The sequence below is a fragment of the Coloeus monedula genome (genome assembly GCF_965178545.1).
Source record: "Coloeus monedula genome assembly, chromosome: 9".
In the NCBI taxonomy this organism is placed as follows: Eukaryota; Metazoa; Chordata; class Aves; order Passeriformes; family Corvidae; genus Coloeus; species Coloeus monedula.
Window position 1 is genome coordinate 29,763,759 of NC_138789.1, and position 20,512 is coordinate 29,784,270.

General features: G+C 45.3%; 1 protein-coding gene across 2 annotated transcripts; it reads left to right on the forward strand.

The window, feature by feature from the left end:
* The first annotated feature begins 7,440 nt into the window (after positions 1-7,440).
* USP1 (ubiquitin specific peptidase 1) lies at positions 7,441-19,335 on the forward strand. Of its 2 annotated transcripts, none has more exons than XM_082287338.1 (9): positions 7,441-7,570; positions 7,745-7,938; positions 9,195-9,318; positions 9,652-9,759; positions 10,257-10,417; positions 11,017-11,729; positions 12,839-13,009; positions 14,116-14,317; positions 17,735-19,335. In XM_082287338.1, the coding sequence occupies exons 2-9, from the start codon at positions 7,778-7,780 to the stop codon at positions 18,456-18,458; spliced, it is 2,364 nt and encodes a 787-aa protein (XP_082143464.1). In that variant the 5' UTR covers positions 7,441-7,570; positions 7,745-7,777; the 3' UTR covers positions 18,459-19,335. The 2 variants fall into 2 exon arrangements, with proteins under 2 accessions (XP_082143464.1, XP_082143465.1); XM_082287339.1 differs by having other exon boundaries at positions 7,495-7,570; positions 7,773-7,938.
* Positions 19,336-20,512: the final 1,177 nt, after the last annotated feature.

The following is a 20,512-nucleotide window of genomic DNA, read 5'->3' on the forward strand; positions in this document are numbered from 1 at the left end:
GGATAGGGAAGGGACTCCCTGGGGAAGCAGGTTTCCCTACAGGGGTGGGAGGGATTAGACCCTCCTGGAGGCCCTGCAGCTGCCAAGAGCAGCCCAACAGGAGCAGGGAGAGGCTCCTGCCGCATGCTGGGAGGAAAACAGAATTGATGTTGTGTCCAGAGCCTGCAGTGCCGGGGCAGGGGCTGATGTGATCGAGCCCCTTTGGAAAGTCACAGAATTGCTGTTGTTCTATAGGATGTCACGTTTGTGCCAACATCCATTTTTGTAGATTCTCTGCAAACTTCTGCCCCTCTGCTGTGCTCACAGAGCTGCCTTGTATGGTCTGGGAATGCCAAAACCCTGCCCCATCCACCCACCATGCCTGTGGCCTTCCACTTTTGTCTGGAAGCATGAACGGGGCAAAATGCTTCTGCCAGTATCTGGGTGCTGCAGGAATACAAATATCAACCCAGCAAAGCAGCTCCATTTGGGAGGGGTTTATGGACCATGCCATGATTATCGTGAAACTTGACTGTGCATCCCCTTTCACACCCCAAACCCAGCGCTTCCTTACACATCCCGGCCAGCGGGATGCAGGCAGGAAAAATTGTGCAGGGTAGAGACAACCTCTGTGTCCAGGAGAAGAAACAGCTTCCAGGAACTAACCAGCCTGTGGCACCCTGGTTGTGCACATCCTGTGATCCCCAAAGTGATATGAAAAAGGCTTCATTTACTTATGGAACATGGATCACCCTTGTGACATTCATATCAAACCCGTGGGCTTCCCTGGCAAATTAATTTGCTGTAGTCGTGGTCCCAAAAAGGAATTGTTATGTCCTTGCAAGCATTTAGGTTGCCAAGAGAAGCTGTGGATGCTCCATCCCTGGAAGTGTCCAAGGACAGGTTGGATGGGGCTTGGAACACCTTGGGATAGTGGAAGGTGTCCCTCCTATGGCAGGGGGTGGAGTGGGATGATCTTTAAGGTCCCTTCCAACCCAAACCAGTCAGGGATTCTGTGAAGAACAAGAACTGCTGTTGCTCATAGCTCGGGTGGCTCTGGCACAGCCACAGCTGGAATTCACACATCCATTGATAGACTCCAAATCTACTCAAAGGGAATTTCTTTGTTCCTTTGTCCCTTGTAAAGTGGTTACCATTTTTCTATAAATCTCTTGTGGACAGGTGTGTGTTCATGAACTTGGGCTTACTGTGGTACAGCTCCTCTTAGGAGAGAGAACCCATGCATGTAACAGAGAGGCTCAGCTGTTCTCTGCCTTAGCTTTGGTTTCCTGGATTTTTACTCCTATGTCATTTGTCCCTCTGCTCCAAGGCATGGTCTGACTCCCACTGACTCACCACGCTGAGATTTCTGCCCCTCAGTAGTGGTTTAGTGCCTGATGACTCAGGGGCCAACTTCTCTGTAATCCTCCCAGGGAGCTGCACCTAGAAAAGCCCTAGAGATTCCTCCAGTTCCATCCTCCAGGCTGAAGGGTCAAATGTGACCTGTTGGCTTCACAGGGATAAAGATGTTACCTGTTCTAAAACTGCCAATTCTCTTTAAAAGCCAAGCAAGGGTGTTTAATGATGTTTTTGGTGCTGTGAACTCCACAGACTGCAGCCTGTGTGAGGAGATGTTGGTTTTGCTGGTCACCTCCCTCCTGTGACCCACTTCTTGTACCAAGGGATGGGGCAGAAGGAGGAACTGATTTACCCCTGCACACCTCAACATCACAAAGGCTTTCATCAAGTTTCGCTTCCACTTGAGTTATTCGTTCACTCACATGATGATGTCTTTGGCAGCTAACAAAACACAGCATTCAATTTTAATATCTGTTAAGTCTCTGGGATAGGCAAGGATCCCATTCTTCAGCTGAGATTCCAGCAGGGAGTTCAGAAATTCAGGAGGAGAGGCTCTGTGGTGGGGACAAGACCTGGCACAGTTCTGTACGAGACCGGCACAGCCTCTGCAGCTCCCTGCTTGAGGTGGCTGTGTTGGGGTCACGGACACTTTGCTGTGTTATTCCTTAAAACCTGCAGAAATGGCTCTGCTGTGGATAAAAGCAAGTCCTCACCTGAATCTTAAACCTTTATAATGGTGGGCTCGTGTCCCTAGGTGTGGATGAGGAATTACAGAAACCCTCCTAGGAATGTCTGTCAGTGGAGATGCTGCCAGCAGATGGTGCAAGCATGTGCAGGTCGGGCTTCCTCCTTCCTCTGCTTCCAGGAGTGAGTAACAGCTCTGAGAGATGTTATTCCGACCTCAAACAGAGATGGGAGAGATGGTGTGTATATTTTTATTTGGTTATGGTTTGCAGTGTAGCACCTGCCTTCCCATGTGAATTCCAGCCCATAGCAAACTGCACTGCCTCTGCTACCAGAGAAGCTCTGGATCCATATTTATATCAAACAGAGCAGCAGGATGTGAGCTGTGGAAGAAAATATGCACAGACAGGCAAAAGCTGGGGAAAACACGCTTAAGGATGCAACAGCACCACATACAGAACATCCCTTTTTTTTTCTGCAGCTTTGCTTTCAGAGAGATCTGAGGAGAAATGTTCTGTTTCAGACCTGGCCACAGAACCCTCTTGCCTCTGGCAGATTTTCAGAACCACACGTTTATATTGTTATGAACTAATTAATCTATTTTATCTCTACCTTATGGGTGCAATTATTGCTATTTCCTTAGATATCACACATGCATATGTAGCTCTAGGAAGTTCACAGATCACATCCAACTGTGTTTTCTCCTAAGAAGGAGATAAATGAGAGCCAAGGCTGTGCTATCAGTAGCTAAATACCTTGACCTCCAAACTTATAAACTCACCCACATGGAGGAACTTGTTATGGTTTGTGCATAGACAAGCTCATGGTTTGTGGCTCAGGCCTCCAAGCTGACATTTGCCCTCTGAAGCTGAAATTAAAAGGAGTTCCCTGCAGGCTTTCCATGGAGTTTACAGAACTGTAGCAATCTCTGATTTATTCTTTCCTGCCTTCCCTAAAATCTGTATCTTTATGGATGCCAGAAAACAGCTGGCCCCAGAGGTCAGGGGTTTGGGCCAGGTTTTACTTGGCAGAGGGTGAAGCTGCTGTAAGTCCCCAGGTGGGAAGGAGTCGCTCTGTGACCCAAAGTAGGATCTCACCCCTGACAGAAGACAGTAGCTCTGCTGCTGCCTCACCCTCTCAGTCTGACATCAAATTGCCCAAACTCATCCTGTTTTGTTGCCAGAGCCAGGCACAGCCCTGCAGAGGTGCTGCTCTCACAGGGACTGGAGTTCTGCAGTGGCCAAATTGTTCCCACATGCCCTGAGGCAGCAGCACCGAAGTTAAAGAAAGGGTTATGAAATGATTTGAGATCCTCTGAAAGCAGATGTAGCTCGTCAAGCAGGAATAATTCGGGGTTTGTGACGTTCCCAGGCTGCTTGCTGTGGGAAGAGTCAGATTTCCTTTCCTGTGGAGTAAAGCAAGTTGGACAATTTGTTCCTGTTTCTGGCTGTGAAAGGGCACAGAGTCTGCATGAACTGTGGGGATCACCAAATAACAAAATCCCTAAATACTCATTTCTATTCCTTCTGCCTGAAGCCAGTCCTGTCCTGACATTTCATAGTCAGTATTCTTATTTGTCTGAATGGTTTCTTACCTTTTCTGTGTGGGGAATTTGACCAAGAGTCGTATTCCTCAGGAATTAAATGGGTTTTGCCCGGCGTAGGCTGCAGAACTTCCCACCCCGAGGTCCCCGGGTGATCCGAGCCTGCTGAAAGAGCACATTGTCTGCACACAATTTGCACCAAAATTCACAGAATAATTCTAACAATACAAGAGCCCTGACAGATTTATAGGCCTATCACTGATACGGCTGCAGGCTCTGGCAGCTGATTTATATCATTCAGTAACAGCTAAAGGTGGGGGGGGTTTTCCCCTGCTGGGAATCGTGCTCTGTACTGGAGGCTGCCTCCAAGACTCCAGAAATCCCATCTCTGGGGAATCTGCTCCTTCCAGGCATTTCATGTGGTTATTTTTGGCTGTGCCTGTGGAGATTTCTGGTTTCCCAGCACAGCTATTTTTATAACACATGGCTGTGAAGTCCATAGTATCAGACATAATTTGATTTTGCGCGTTGGAGTGCCTCAGGACCATACGTAAGGAATCACTGCCTGCTGCACCTGCTCCTTCTTTGGCCTGTGCCTGAAACACTCCTTTACTGTATGGAGCTGAAGCTTCAGAGCCTTTATAGACAACAGTGCCTTTATGGAGCGTGCTAAGCTGCCATAAATATTTAATTAGGTGTTACTGGGGGTTTGGAAAGATACAGAAAAAAATAATCCCCATTTCCTTGCATTTAAACAGAATGTTTCCCTGCTGGAAAAATTTCCCCGCATTAACCATTGACAGGGAGCCGTATTTTAAGAGGGGGCATAAAAATTTGAGAGGGTGTGAGGCTGGTGAAGAGGACATTTCAGGGAGCCAAGGGTTTTTCCTCGGTGGGAAGGAGCTGCTGCATGGCTGGTTTGAGATGGAGCTGTGTGGGTGTCTTTGAGGCAGCACAGCCCCATGTCAGGCTGGTGGGTGAAGCTTCTTCCCAACCAGGGGAGCTTCTGCTTCCCAAAAATAAATAAGTCATGGCTTCAGGGGCATTTTGTAACGAATCAGCAAACCAGGCTGTCCTGGGCATCCAGGTGGTGGCACTGCCTGGATTGTTTCCTGTGCCCTAAACTGTTGGATACAACAATGATCTGGACCGGGATTACAGTTGATGAACTCAGCAGAGAAAGGTGAGAGAGAAGAAGCAGATGTGTGACTGTGCTGCCTAATTTTAAAAATCAATCATCTGTCAGACCTGCAGCTAAGTTTTCACCCCAGTTTTCCATCCAGGTGTCAGAGGGGAAGCTTAAATATCATTCAGAATGTCTCATAATTATATTGGCTTTGTCTCTCAAAGCCAGAGAGAACTAATTTAGAGTGGAAATTAAAAATTACATATGCATGGTTTGGTCAAAATAACGATGATGGGGAATTAGGGAGCAATTTGTGAGTATATTAAGGGAGGGAAATTATTTAGAGCAAGGTAAGGGCTATATGCAATCAGATGAAATTACCAGTAGAAAAAGTAAACCAGGAAGTTTTAATTTTAGTTTTAAAAATCTAGGAATCAGACCTGACACTGAGCTCTGCTGGGCTGCTCAACAGCTCAGCACAGGATGGCACAGAGCCTCTTTAAGGGGACGATTTGGGAATTGTCCCCACACCATGGGTAATGAGCAGGTGAAGTTGTTCCAAACGTGTGCTGAGTGAGCATTCTGAGAGGTGCTGCCCTGTCTTGGCTTTACCTCTGTACTGCTCGTGTGGCAGGTGCATTTGTTGATTAAAATAATGATTATATCAATGGAAACTGAGGTGGCTGCTTCATTAGCCAAAAAAATGTAACACACAGTCCAAAGCCCCACAACCACCATGGGAAATGCACTCCAGTCTCTCAAAATTGCTCTGCAAACATCTCCCTTCCCTCCTTCACTCAGTTACTGCCCCTGAAAGTCAAACCATGAGCCTGGAAATGTCCACGAGCCTGGAAATGTCCACAAGCCTGACTCTGCACCCAAATCCCGGCCTTCCGATGTCACCGATGGTGTTCCTAGGCACAAGCACACCTGGAGTTTAGCTAACACAAGGAATGAGGAATTACCTAACGTGGATTTAGACTCTCAGACTGTAAAACCCTTGGATATAAATAGTCTCCTCTCATGTTTGCCGAAGCAGATTGCAAAGCACACACTGGGCAGGGCAGACCTTGGTTGGGATGAACGGCCTCGGTCACGGCACTTCTGTATCACACTGAGCCAGCCTGGAGCAGCTGGAGCCCTGCCCTTGGAGCTCATTCCAGCCTGGAATCCAGTCCCAAGGCCCAAACACTCAGAGATTTCACCCTGTCTCAGTACAGCCACGGGTTTGACTGCCCAGCACCTTCCAGCTGCCTGTGAAGCGACTCCTCGGTCAATGACTCGAACCAGCAGCGTAACACAGACTTAATTAAACACTTTATTAATCAGCCAAGCACTTCCACGACCTCCGGGCACCACCCACCTGGATAAGACTCTCATCTCACACAAAAGAACCTCTGTAGTCCTGAGTGTCTATTAACTGCAGGGACCTCAGGCAGTGTTTGTTGAGCTAAAGTTCACATGGCAGAGCTCTGGGGGAAATCCACCCATGTTCAGTGGGAATGCAGTATCCCAACAGCTTCAGAGCTCTGGGGATCACACAGGCCAAGGAAATTAATCAATATATTCGCCTTCAGAATCTGAGCCTTGGTTCCTTGGGTGGGCAGGCACACATGGGTATTTTACCTGCAAGAGAAATCAAAACGTGTGCAGCAGCAGAGCACGTCCGTGACTGCTGGAATAGACACCATTCCTTCCATAATTCATATGAGTATTTAGGGATAGTGACCTGCTGTAATAGTGAATTCATGCAGCAGTGTAAAAAAAAAAAAAAAAATCCAAAAATATTGCAAGACTGCAAAAAAAGTGGTTTTGTGGGGTTCAGTTTGGTTTAGTGTTTGACAGGCCATGCTTGGGAGAGGCAGCAGCAGCTTGTCCTGGGGAACCTCAGCTTTTGAGTGCTCACATTTGGGGTAATTCACCTCAAAGCCCAGACCTGGGTATGGCTCTAAGTTATGAAATTAATCCTATAAAATATCTTACGTGAAAAACTTAGAAACTTTCCTGCTGGCAAACCTTTATGTATAAGCAATGTACACCCTTTATGTATAGACTGGTCCTGGAGGGGCCAGTTTAAAGAGCAGAATGCAGTAATCTACAGTATTTTCCCACATTCCATCTTTTTTTGAGCGTGGCGCTCCCTAAACCAGCAGTTTTGCAGCCTTAACAGCCTCGGTGACAACTATTATTTACTGCTGTCTCCACGGGTGTGCTGGTAGAGCCTTTAGGCCGGGATCCGATGGGAATTCGCGGTGGAATGCCCGGTTTTTGATGGGAAAAGCGCGGGAAGGCTCCTGCGGAGCCGCTCTCCCTCACTGCGGGCCGGGCCCTCGGGGGGGGGGGGGGGGTGGGCAACGGAGCCGCCGCCTCTGATTGGCTGAGCCTCTCAGGAGGCGTGGCCACAGTGGGACCAATCCACCTCCCGCAGGCGAGGGGGGGGTGGAGGGTTCTCCCCGCGCAAATGGTACAGCCCAAACCCGAGCCCTTTGGCCGGGCCGTTACCAGCGCCCGCGCGCGCCCAGCCAGGACCCATAGCGGGCTGCCCGCCGCGCTGCCTGATGCGGCGGCAGCTTTACGGGGCCGGTGGCGGCGGCGCGCCGGTGCCCAGCCGCCGTCGGACTGGCTACCGGCTCCCGGCAGACGCCCCGCCGCCGTTCGGCATGGCTTTTAGCCGCCGGTCTCCCCCGGCGGCGCGCTCGGTTTTCCGGCGTTCGCGAGGGGCGGCCGCCGGCGGGGCGGAGGGGTTGCAGCGCGAGGCGGGGCGCGCGCGGGGCGGGGGGGTCCTCGTCGGCGCGCGGAAAAAAACGCGCCAAGTTCGCTGACGGTGTCCCCGCGGTCTCCATGGCAACGGCGAGCGGGAGCGGGGCCGGGATGTAGCGGTGAGTGAGGGGGAGCGGCCGCACCGCGGCCTCGGGCCCCGCCGGCCGCGGGGAACATGCGGGGGGCGCGGGGGGGCGGCCCGAGCCCGGGGCGGGGGGCGGCGGGTCCGCGCTCGGCCCCCTCGGGGAGTAAATGGCGCCTGGTGTGCGCGTGTGTGTGTGTGTGCGCGCCAGGTGTGAGCGCCCCGGCCGCGCCCCGCAGGAACCATGCCCGGCGTCCTGCCCGGCGACAGCGCCAGGGCCAGCCCCTCCAAGAAGAACAGGCTGTCGCTGAAGCTCTTTCAGAAGAAGGAGACGAAGCGAGCGCTGGATTTCACCGAGGCGCAGGAAAATGAGCAGAAGGGCGCGGAGTTCAGAGGCGCCGAGATGTGAGTGCCGCGCGGGAGAAGTTTTTGTGGCGATGTTGTGTCTGTCTCGTGGTGCTCCATCCTCCACTCCTTTCGGTTTCGTGTTCTTGCATAAATAGCGTGCTGCAACACGCGCTAAATTAAATTAACGTGCGCTTATATTAAATTAACGTGCGCTTAAATTAAATTAACATGCACTTACGTTAAATTAACCGTCGAGCCAAATTAATCAAACTGAAGAAACTAATTACTGCAACCAATTTCTGTAACTATTTTAAGAAAGCAGTTTTGACCCACAGGGGATGTTTAGTTGGCACAAACTTTGGGATCACTTGCCGAAGTTACTTTTTAAAAACTTATTAATCACCGTAAACAATTTCTGATAATTCTTTTAAGGAAACAACTTCGCCTCACTGGTTGTGTGTAGTTGGCACAAACTTTGGGATCACTTGAAAAAGTTGCTTTGCTTCAAGTTGATATAAGTAGTCATTGTGTGCCTTAGCTATTTATATTATTATTTACATTAATGTTTAATTTTCTGCAAGGTGAGCTTTAATGAATGTGTGTTGGATCTGAAAGGTTGTTTCTGCTGCAAGGAAAGGAATTGATTGTGGGGCTGGCTGTCATTCACTGGGGCTTTTCAGGCCCTGAGCAAATCTACCGACTCATTTCATTGCTGGTGAGGGGATTTAAGTGGGAAAAAGAAAGTTGTGGTCAGTTAAAAATAGTTGGAGACTTTAAAATTTGGTTCTGTTGCGTCATTACAGTGTATTAATCACTTATATCAGTGATTAATAATAATAATTAGTGTATAGCGTGTCAGGTTCATTGGTTTTGTGGGGGGGTTGAAATTTTTTTTTGTCTGGTTTTATGCTTTTGCTTTGCATCCAGAAATGTAGTGGGGTGACTCTGAAGCAGAGGACAGTGATAAAAATATGTTCTAGGCACATTTTTTCTGCCTTATGAAGGAACAAAAACCATACAAAAGTATTTAAATATGAACATTTTGGTCCTTTAAATCAGTCTCCTTAATTGATGTGTTGGAACTTAGAGCAGATTTGCCTCCTGCTTTGGAAACCTGTGTGGTTTTGGGTGGGTTGCTGAGGAGTCAGAGGTGAGGAGTCTGTGCTGGAGTGCCCAGTGTGAATTCAGACACACTTTGCCATGATTTTGATCTGCATTTCTGAATGCTGAATTCTCTAGGGTGGCTCTGAGGTGGGGACAGATGAAGGAGTGGTTTTCCAAAGTGTTTCTTACCCAGATTCTCTGTTTCACAGTGACCAGGTGGTTCCTGCAGCACAGCCCCCCTCCCTTGTCAGCTGTGAGAAAAAAGACAACATGTTGCCTTTTGTGGGCTTGAACAACCTGGGCAACACCTGCTACCTGAACAGTGTCCTGCAGGTGAGGCCATGTCCAGGGGAGCTCAAAAAGGGAGATTTTGGTTAAGCACAAATGGGTGAAATCAGTTTATTCTGAGTGCAGTATAAAGGACATCCAATTACAGTGGGGGGAAAAAAGATGCTGCTGCAGGAAATGTGTGCACTGTGGTTGTCCTGATTGGGTAATTCTTCAGTTTCCATACTCAGGGCTCCTCCCTGCTGTGAAAAATCCTGGATCTTTGTGTGCTGTGCACAGCCTGGGGAGGTGCACAGCTGTGTGGATTATAAATGTGCATTTATGTGTGGAATAACTTCTTACTCGAGTTATTCTCGTGTTTTCAACTGTTGCTTTCAGGTATTATATTTTTGTCCTGGTTTTAAAACTGGAGTAAAACATTTATATAACATTATTTCAAAGAAGAGAGAATCTTCAAAGGATGAAGGAGAGCAAAAGGCAGAAAAGGTAACAGGTCCCCACGTGTTCTTTATTTGTAACCTTGCAAGTGAGGCTGCCCTGAATGTAGTGAAATTTTAACCGATTTCTGTTCTTAAGAAGCTTTTCAGCATTGTTTTCTACAGTGTTGCTTCAGGTGAAGATGTATTTGAGTTGTTTTGAACTTTAGCACAAGTTTTAAAGTCTAACAGAAGAAATTTGAGAAAGATACCGGACCATGCTTCTGGCATTAAGATAATTATGATACAGTGTTTGGAGTGGATGCAAATGGGAGTTTGGGCAAGGATGATTTGGGATTTTAAACTAAGGGCTAATTGGGCTTTTATGTTTGTTTCCTACCTGAAAAAAACCCAAAATACTGTCTGAAATCCACCTGCCTCCCATAGCAGACAAAAAATTCTGTCAAATATAGAAAACCAAGGGAGGGGAGGAGAGAAAAAGTGTAGCTTGTTGTGACAGATGAAACTGATGCAAGTGTTTTTACTCTTATTACATTGTTATTGCAGGGAAGTTGTAAAGAAGATCCCCTGGCAAGTTACGAACTCATCTGCAGTTTGCACTCCTTGATCCTTTCAGTTGAGCAGCTTCAAGCCAGTTTTCTCCTAAACCCAGAAAAATACACGGATGAATTGGCCACTCAGCCCCGGAGGCTGCTGAACACCCTCAGGTACAAATCACCTTAAATGCTGACAGAATTTTATCCTGACATTTCCAGGTCATTACACTGCCCAGCTTTAGAGTCTGGTGAAAGGTAGATGGCCTTAAATTTGGGGTGACCTTTCAAGAAGTAAGATTTTTGTGCTTATTGTTACCACCATGATGTTGGAAATTTGAAAATAAATTTGGATTTTGTAAGACTGTAATGCAGAAGGGCTTTAAAACAGTGCTTGGCCTTAGCTGCAGAAGTGTTACTGAATTACAGAGGGGTTTGGGTTGGAAGGGACCTTAAAGCTCATCCAGTTCCACACCCTGCCATGGGCAGGGACACCTTCTTCTAGGCTAGGTTGCTCCAAGCCCTGTCCAGCCTGGCCTTGGACACTGCCAGGGATGGGGAGGGATCCTCTTTGGAGCTGAGGAGCTCCACTGCTGGGTGTGTGTAAATCCTTAAGGCTGAACCTCCCTACAGCTCTGTGACAGAGGTGACCTCTCTTTAACCCTGGAGAGGCTCCTCCATGACTTGTAAATCCCTAATTTCAATCTCAAGTCACGTTCCCCAGTTAGCAAAGGATGACAAACCCTCATTCTTTGCTCCTTTCCTTTGCACAGAGAGCTGAACCCCATGTACGAAGGGTACCTGCAGCACGATGCCCAGGAGGTCCTGCAGTGTATCCTGGGGAACATCCAGGAAACCTGCCAGCTGCTGAAGAAGGAAGAGCTGAACAAACTGCCTGTGGAAGAGCCTGCAGCTAAACTGGAGGAAAAGCCCAACCAAAACTCTGAGAGCAACGGCCCTGTCAGCCCTGCTGAGGAGGAGGATCCCAGCTCGGGCAGCCACGGCGGAGACGCGGCCGAGGAGAAGCTGCTCAAGGGAAACGGGAAAAGGAAAAGCGATGCCGAGGGTGGGAACGCCAAGAAAAAATCCAAAGTATCAAAAGAGCAAATGGCAGCAGAAGAAAATCAAAGACAAACCAGGTCCAAGAGGAAAGCCACAGGAGAAAAGATGGAAAACCAAACGGATGCCATTGCCAAGTGTTCCGGGGAGAGCGACAGCACCAAGCCCACGCAGAAAAAGTCGCGCCTTAGGTTAAACTGGTTAAAATCTTCCTGCAAACAACCCAGTATTCTGTCCAAATTTTACAGTCTAGGAAAGTTAACTACAAACTTGGGATCCAAAGACCCAGGGAAGGAATATGACTGTGAGTTCGAAGAGTCAGCTGTCAAGTGTGAAAATGGTGACAGTAAAGAAGAATATCATGAACCAGCGTCTCCCATGGAAAGCCATCATGGAAAAGGAACTGAAAGAGAACCAAAAAAGGAAGGTTGGTGCACAAGTGGATGGGCTTAAAATTAGTAGGATTAAGAAAGTACAATGCGTGGGAAGGCAGCCTTCAGACTGCGCAGCCTGCAGAGCTCTAAACACAAAATTAGATTTTTCAGGAATTGAAGACGATTTTTAGGAATGAGAATTTATTTTTATACGTGCTTGTAATTTTTTTCTTTTAGAACTTGACCTGTTTAGCTTAGATCTCAAGGCACCTCTCTAACATTCTGTAATCATTGTATAATATATATAAAAAAGGCAGAATATTACCAGGTTTGTATTTACCACTAGTTTTTGTCATCCATAGAAAGATCAAGTGGATTCAAGATGTAAAGGGATATTTCTGTGAGGAGCAAACAGAACCAAACCCCACTGGCTGTGGCTTTACAAACAATATCCTCTTTTTCCCTTCCAGTGCCTTAATCTTTCCATATTCCCAACCTTCCCAAGAACTAGGAAGGACTCAGGATGTATTAAAGATCTAATCTATTTAGATCTAATAGATACCAATTAGAAATGCTAATTGGCTGGCAGGTCTGGATTTTGTTTATGTCAATGAAACAAGATTGTCTGTTCAGGAAAGGGCTTCAGTTGGAACCCAGTACTTGCTGATTTGAAACTTTCCACCTACCAGTTTTTATAAAAAATTGAAGGAATGAAGAGTCTTTTGAGTTCTGTATTTCTTCTGTAGATTTGGCCAAAACTGGCCACTAAATTTAGAAAGGAGGACTAAGAATAAATAGAAGCCAGGCGAACCCACAGTGTGGTGCTCCTTGAGGAGGCTCATGGTCCATGCTAAGCACTCAGAGCATTGATGACATCCCAGTATTCCAGAATGTGACACTTGTCACACTTGAAGTATAAAACAAGAGCCCAATCTTAGAACAGAAATTAAAGTTTGAGGGCCACAAGACAGAGGGGTCCTCATTTCCTTACAAGCAGGTGATACCATGAAAACTGCATGTGATCTGTTTTGCTTTTTTAATTCCTAACTGAGATCCTTAAAAGGCTGTGGCTGTAACAGTGATTTTCCAAGAATAACCAGGTTCTGAATGCCTTTGGAATGAAGTGCACCTTGCTCAGGGATGTGCCATGTACTTTCTCCAGGTACAGAGCTGGCTGTCTTTGAGCTGGTGGAGAAACTCTTCCAGGGCCAGTTAGTGCTGAGGACGAGGTGCTTGGAGTGCGAGTGCTTCACGGAAAGGAGGGAAGATTTTCAGGACATCAGTGTCCCAGTGCAAGAAGATGAACTTTCTAAAACTGAAGAGAGTTCTGAAAGTAAGTAATTTCCCTCAAAAAGGGTTGTGAGGTGTGTTCCTGCCTCAGCCAGCTGTGGGGAAGGACACTGCTGTAGTTGGGAAGGAAACACGGCTCCTGTTGGTGCTGGCTAAAATTAGAGGTTGTTATCTCCTGTCTTGATTAACTTTAGACTTTGGAAACACGGTGCTGATAATATTGACAGATCCAGATAATATTCATATTGTTCCAGATCTCAACACATAGCATAGACTGCCTACAGTCCTTCACTTAGGCACCTGTTTTCTTGCTTATGAACAGGTATTTTCTTTGATTTGAGTCTTCTCTTTCTTCCTGGATAAGAAATCCTGCTTTTTCTTAATTTTACAAGAAATACTTACTTAAAAAAAAAAAAAAAACCAAGAATCCAGCTTTTTTCCCTAATTATTCTAAAAAAAAAATTTAGTATTTTTGATTGTTGTTACCTTAATAACATTTGCATTATGTTTGTGTTAGTCCTGTGGTCTCTCTCACAAATTTTATTGATCTATGTGTAGTTTTTTAGATATTTTCAAAAGGAAGCCTGGCAAAAACACATCTTGAAATTCAGAATTTTAGGGGAATTAATTTTAGTTGCCATGGACTTAATTTGGAGCAGCTTTTCCTGCTTTTACTCCCCATTTTGCTGAAGGATTCAAATGAAAATGTGTGGGGTGATGTTCATACGTGAAGTGCTGCCGACAGCGGGTGTTCCTGTCAGCAGTGTGAGGGTGGCAGGGGAGGCAAAACGCAAGAAGTGAGAGGGAACTTTCTGGTTATTTTGGGGATTTGCCTTAATAAGTGAAATTCTGGTCTCATACAAGCTCTCAATTTCTAGACATGGCAACAAAATTCTGTGATCTGAAACAAGCTTTGGAAAAATCCTAATTTTGGGTAACGAGATCCATTAAGCGACATTTTCATCCCTTCCTGAAATGCTCCAAAGATTGAAATACGTCACATATTTCACACATACTGGGTGTTCCTTGCAGTGTTGCAGGTTTGGAATGGTCTGAACTTGCCATATTTTGTTTTGTTGCTCTTCTGGCGGGATGCATTGGAAATGTAAATATTGGCATCTCTGTGAATGCAGCGATTCTCTTTTCTAGTTTCTCCAGAGCCAAAAACAGAAATGAAGAGTCTGAAATGGGCAATATCCCAGTTTGCCTCAGTGGAGAGGATTGTGGGAGAGGACAAGTATTTCTGTGAGAACTGCCACCACTACACGGAAGCCGAGCGCAGCCTTTTGTTCGATAAAATGCCCGAAGTGATCACAATTCACTTGAAGTGCTTTGCTGCCAGTGGCTTGGAGTGAGTATGCATTGCCTGCCTTACAAAACAGGGTCCTGCAGCAAGGGAAGTCTTATCTCAAGAGCTGGAAATGCTATGTAATGTTTCCAAAAGATTCCAGATTGGAATTAATTTAAATTGCTGGGATGCAGCCCCCAATGTCTTTGTGTTGTTACAGGTAGTGGCAGAAATTACCTCCAGAAAAAGTGACTTTTAGGAGACTCCTGAACACAAAATTTTTAGCTCTACTCTTACAACAACCTGATATCCTGATATTTCTTAAAACTTTATTCATTTTAAATATCCCCTGTGAGCTCAGAGGCAGCTGTAAGTGCTTTACCAGAACAAGTAATGGAACAAATCTGTATTTTATGGTCAGGTTGTTTCTACCTGAATGTGAGTACTAAAAAGATGAATGTGAGTGGGGAAAAAAAGATAATCAGGAGATGAGACACTTTTTAAATAGCCAACACTCATTACCCCAAAACTGACCAATTCCTTTAAAAATACTGTGGTGTGTACCTGAATGTGAATACTAAAACTTTGGGGGAAGAAATTATCAGATAAACATTTTAAGGAGCTAATACACCAAAAAAATACCAATTACTTTAAAAACACCATAGTATCAGCATCACTGATATTCAATTATTGAGTCATCAATTTGATGTTACTTGTAGCAATCCTTATGTTTTGAAAGAAATTGTGAGAGTGTTTTTTATCTTTTTTTTCATACTTAAGAATTTAGGGATTTTCTTTGGGATGAGAGGAAACAAAGAAAAATCCATCCTTGTACTCTACAAGAATATCCAGGTTTCTGACTAGAGTAGAAAGGAAATTTCCTCTGTCTCTGCAATGTCTTTCCATACAAGTCCAGAATCCTAGCATACAAAATTGTCTTTCCATTGAGCTCCACAATATTTGACTTAAATATTGATTTGTATATATTGACTTACAGCTGCACACTTAAAAATCGTCATTGTTGAGTAGGAAACATGAAAATTATCTTCCATTTACTCCTGTATTTCCTACTTGTTTCCATGAGGAAGGATTGGCAGGTTAATTAATCATCCCTCTCCTGCCTCACTGACCTCTTCTGTCCTGGTCAGCTTCAGGTGCTTGCTCCAAACCACTCAGACCAATTTCCAGGTCAGAGTGAATCCAGCCTCTTGTGGTTTCCTCATGTGTCCTCTCAGTCATGCCGTACATTTTCTGCCAAGGGCTACCAGCCAGAGATTAAGGAAGTCAGAGTGGAAAACCTGATGTAGAAACCTGTGGTGAAGCGGAAACCCTTCTAGAGAGTTTCCTGATTTTTGGGTTGGATGTTTTATCTTGGACAAAACCCTGTCCTTGCTAAAAGTAGCAACAAACTCTTCTAGTGGCTTTAAACTTAAATAAGACAAGAATCTTGAGACAACTTTTAGCTCCCATAAAAATCTGGAAATCTGATCTGCTCAGTTGTGCTCTACTGAGTTCTCTGGTGACTGAGTTGTAAATAAATGAGAAATGAAGGGTAATGTAAATATTTACAGTTAATAGGGATTTTATTCATCTTTTCTAGATGCTGCTTTGCAAAGTGTTTTGGTTTAAAATAAAGCAGCCAGTGTGAAAGTCTCCTTGCCTGGAGAAGAGTAATTCTCTTTGGCAAGTGTGTGTGTGTATGTGTGTGGGAAAAATGCCAGGCCATGTGTGAGCAGGCTGTGAAGCTGTTCAGAAGGAATTTGTTACTTGCTAACATGTAATTAAGCATTTCCACTCTAGAAATTTAACAATTTGTGAGAAAATCAGCTTTTTGTCTTGTGAAATTCACTGCAGTGGGTAAAATGTCACTAATTTATGGTCTCAAAAGATGTGGCTGCAGAAATCAGGTTTGCTGTGTTTGAAGTGCATCAGCCAGAGCAGGCAGAGTACTTGGCATGCAATTTTTCTGTCTTCAGATTCTTATCATTAAGAAGAACAAAAAGCTATAGGAAAAGATTTCCTCTCTTATTTCCTCCTCTCCAAATCTTTCTGATGCTGGATGTCATTGAGAAGAAAGGTAGAGCCTGCTTTTTCCTGTTTTCTGTGAATATGAGTGTCCCAGTGTGCTTGAGTGGAACTGGATTTCTGATCCAGGGTTATCAGCCAGCAGTTCTGTGTTTCTTGACTCTCTTCTGAATATCTCTATTTCTGGCTGCTGACAATAGGGATTTTCAGAAGATTTAAGTTCTATTATTCCTGATTCTATGCTCTTCTGTGTTCCTTTTGCTGGAGTGAAACGTGTATGATAAGAGAGGTCTGAAGTGAGGTTTCACTTAAATGGAGTGACTGAGGATCTGTGTGTGGTGTCAATGTATTTATTTCTGTGGTTCTGAACAGGAATGAAGCAGAATCAAAATTAAATCCAGGAAAACAATAATCTGTCGCTGCAGTTATGCCATGGCTGCAGTTTCCTTGGATTTAAGAGCTATTCTTTGCTGAATAATAGCAGTGAGCTCTTTGGAACCTCAGTTTTACAGGGCTTGTCTGTACTCCCCAGTATTTTTCCCTACAACACCCTCACAGTTGAGTAAGACTGAGTCATCCCTGGAATTTATTAGGACATCACAACCTATAGTTCAATAAAGGGGTTAATTGATCTGGGCTGATGCAATGTGTAAGTCATCAAGAGCACAATCATTCAAGGAGGCTGATGCACAATAATGAAATCCCAACACTGAGCCTCTTCAAACTCTGTAGAAGATCCTTGTAATGAAAGGACTTTTCCCCTCCTGGTAAATTTGTGTGCTATGAACAAAATACTGAATATTTATAGAATACTAGATGCTTTTCCAAAGTAAATCAGCTACAGAACTGTTTGAAAAAACAGAACACCATAGGACAGCTAGTGAAGAATCCCACGAGAGCACCACTGGCACTACTACAGTGCACTGAGAGCTGAGGAAAATTAGTCACAATCTCTGAGTGGTATTAAAGCTACTTGAAAGTAAAATAAGGAATGCTTTATTTAGTAAATGACTCTTTCAGGAGGGGAAAAACCAAACCCAAGCCTGCTTGGTTCAGGCTTGGCTGTTGAAGAGGTTTTCAGTTTGTTTTTAAACAGGAGGGTGAGAGAGAGAAAGGAGGTGTTTGTGCAGAGGTAGAAGCATGAATGATAACAATCAGCTGAACTTTTATCATCCCTATGTAAAAATTTATTCTTAGCTGATACTAGAAAAAGGGGATCTCTTAAATAGTTACAATTTACCATTTCTGGGCTGTAAGATTTAACATTACAGTCATAAAAACGCCTTTCCTGATCTGGGGTGCTTGGGATGCTGGTGCTGAGCCAGGGAGCAGGGAGCAGTTCCCATCATCCATACCTTAGGGGAGAAGGATATGGATACACCTCTGGGCCACCTAAAGTGGGGGTTTTGGGAGCTGCTGTGGCACGAGCTGTAACCTGTGTGTGTCCCTTGCCAGGTTTGACTGCTATGGGGGACTGTCCAAGATCAACACGCCCCTGCTGACACCCCTGAGGCTGTCCCTGGAGGAGTGGAGCACCCGGCCCACCAACGACACCTACGGGCTCTTTGCCGTGGTCATGCACAGCGGCATCACCATCAGCAGCGGTCACTACACGGCCTCAGTGAAGGTCACAGACCTGCAGAGCCTGGAGCTGGACAGGGGCAACTTCCTCCCCGAGCCCGGCTACGCAGCCCTCAAGCCGGAGCCGCTCAACGAGGAGGAGGCGCGGGCCGTGGCCGAGGACTACGACGACGGAGAGGTCTCCTTCAGGCTCAACGGCGCCGCGCCGCCGGGGAAGGTGCTCAGCAAGAAGAACATGGAGGCCGTGGGACTGCTCGGGGGGCAGAAGAGCAAGTCTGACTGCGACCTGTACGTCAGCAAACAGCCCAACCCCGAGAAGTTCCTCAGCACGGCTCCCGAGCCCCGCAGCGCCGAGCCCAGCGGCAGCGCCGAGCCCAGGGCAGAGCAGGGCGAGCCCCCGGTGCTGGCAGCACACGGACTGGAAAACAAAGCTCTCTACGTGCTCCAGAGCCTCAAGGAGTACGAGGGGAAGTGGCTGCTCTTCGATGATTCCGAAGTGAAGGTCACAGAGGAAAAGGACTTTCTGAATTCTCTTTCTCCGACATCGTCATCTACATCAACTCCTTACCTACTGTTTTATAAGAAAATTGTAGAGTGATGCTGGACTTTGACTGTAAATATTCGGGATTTGCATACACCTCTCGCTCTGATTTGCATCAAACTACCTGGAAGGAACGGCTGTTTGTTTTTTGAAGCTACTGATTCTTCATCTTTCTGGTCTTTTTTCCTTTGGTGTCAAGTGGCTCAACTTGAATTAACAAAACATGACATAGGACTTGACTCACACCATAATTTTTCTGCTGGAGAATAGTGCTATGACCTTTTAGAAATACCAGTTTGTATAGATCGCAAGCGATGCCTACAGCACCCAGTAGTGGTTTTAATGCAGCTCTAGGTCTCAGACATGCCTATTGTATTATTAGCTTTTTTTTTCTTTTTTTCTTTTTTTTTTTTTTAAATAAAAGTTATTTGTATTCATACCTTGGAGTAAATGTATATTAACTAGCAAATTTCATCAGAAGTTGTGTATTTTTGTAACTTGGGAAGTAACACTTCATATTTAGTCTTTGGGTAATCGACGTGGTTTATTCTCCTGTTCCAGTTCTTTCCTGTTCCTTGCAACTTGAAGCACAAGGAAAAGGGGTCTTGGAACCTTGTCCAGTGCATTGGAGGGAACTAAACTTGATGGAAGTGTTTGACTGGTCTAATTTGCATCTTGGTGCATAGGTGTTAATGAGCAAAGTGTAAATAGGTGTGATTAATACTTCAAAGCAGGGGCAGAGTGTAGTGTAATTAAAATAATTTTGTACTTTGAAGAGTGAAGCCCTCTAATCTGCATCTCTGTTTGGGGGGGTTGGGAACTTAGTGGTGACCTTCTAACAGTTCATTTGTACCTGGAGCTCACTGAAACGTGGGGGAAGAAGAGAGCATTTGGCTTTGATGCTTTGTTAAGAATGTATATATGAAATAAAAAAGTTATGATCCGCATCTGCGCCAAGCAGCTCAGCCTGTTGTGTTTGGAGAGGGGAAAGCAGAAGGGGAGAGGGGTTTGGGAAGAGTTACAAAAAGGTTGGGAAATTATCTTAAAAACCCAGAAGATTTAAAGTGCTTTCAGAATAACATTCTGTGGGTTTCAGCTGATTCTTGTACAGTACCTCCTAATTTGAAGGCACTTTTTGACTAGTGAGGTTCAGGGGAAACATATTGCAAAACCAAAACCATTTGCAGTAAACACTAGAGATGAAAATCCCAGATTGTCTGTCAGAGAACTGAAGGTGACTCCTAAAAACTTGTAATTAAAATCTTAACAAATACAACTCAAACAAGGGGGATTGTTCAGTGTCCCAGGACAGATGGAATGGCACCAAGTGTTGCTGCAGGCTGTGAGTATACCCTGGATAGATTTAATCTTTTTCCACTACAAATTAATTGATTTACAGGAAAAGCCCTAAAAACCTCTGCCTAGTTAATTCTGCAATACTTAAATTTTTACTGTCTTTTATTATAATTTATAAACACTGAGGTAAGTCAGGAAAAATCTCTTTCAGTGTATTTTCCATGTTAGGTTTGACCTCTTGATTGTTGTGCAGGCCGTGATTTTGCAGCATAAAAAATCTGCAGTGACAAAATACACTTTCCCTTTTCCAAAGCATTGCACCATAATAATAACTTATTTCAGAGTCTAAACCAAGAAATAGCTACATTACAAAAGTATCAGTAATCTTACCTTGCAAGGGCAGCCCAATCCCATTACAGAATGCAATTTTTTAGGCTTTGCTGAATTTCAGCCTGCAAATGAAAGTTTATTTTTCCACACCTGGTGCAAGACTTTATCTTTTTCATTCAACTGCGGGATCAGGAATGTTCCAAGGAAACAAAATACCATTATTTTCACCAAAACAGGATGTAAGGAAGACCCAGCTGCCTTCCATCATCCCAGTACAGCTTGGGAGGAGGTTCTTGGTGGCAGCTGAAAACAGCCTCGGCTGGAAGACGGTGAATAACAGCCTCTCCTCTGGCACAGGGAGAGGGATTGGGGGTGGGTTTTTGGGATATTTACTCAAGCACCACTTGGCCCCCACCAAACTTGTTGCTTGTAACTCCTGTCCTGGAGCAAGACTACTGTAAATTAAAAGTTTCATCCTCTCATGG

What these genes read in the sequence shown, in the direction of transcription:
- USP1 (XM_082287338.1), top strand. Translation starts at nt 7,778, where the DNA reads ATGCCCGGCGTCCTGCCCGGCGACAGCGCCAGGGCCAGCCCCTCCAAG. An exon ending in AGGCTGCTGAACACCCTCAG is followed by an intron (nt 10,418 to 11,016) that starts GTACAAATCACC and finishes TCCTTTGCACAG; the next exon opens with AGAGCTGAACCCCATGTACG. An exon ending in AAGAGAACCAAAAAAGGAAG is followed by an intron (nt 11,730 to 12,838) that starts GTTGGTGCACAA and finishes TACTTTCTCCAG; the next exon opens with GTACAGAGCTGGCTGTCTTT.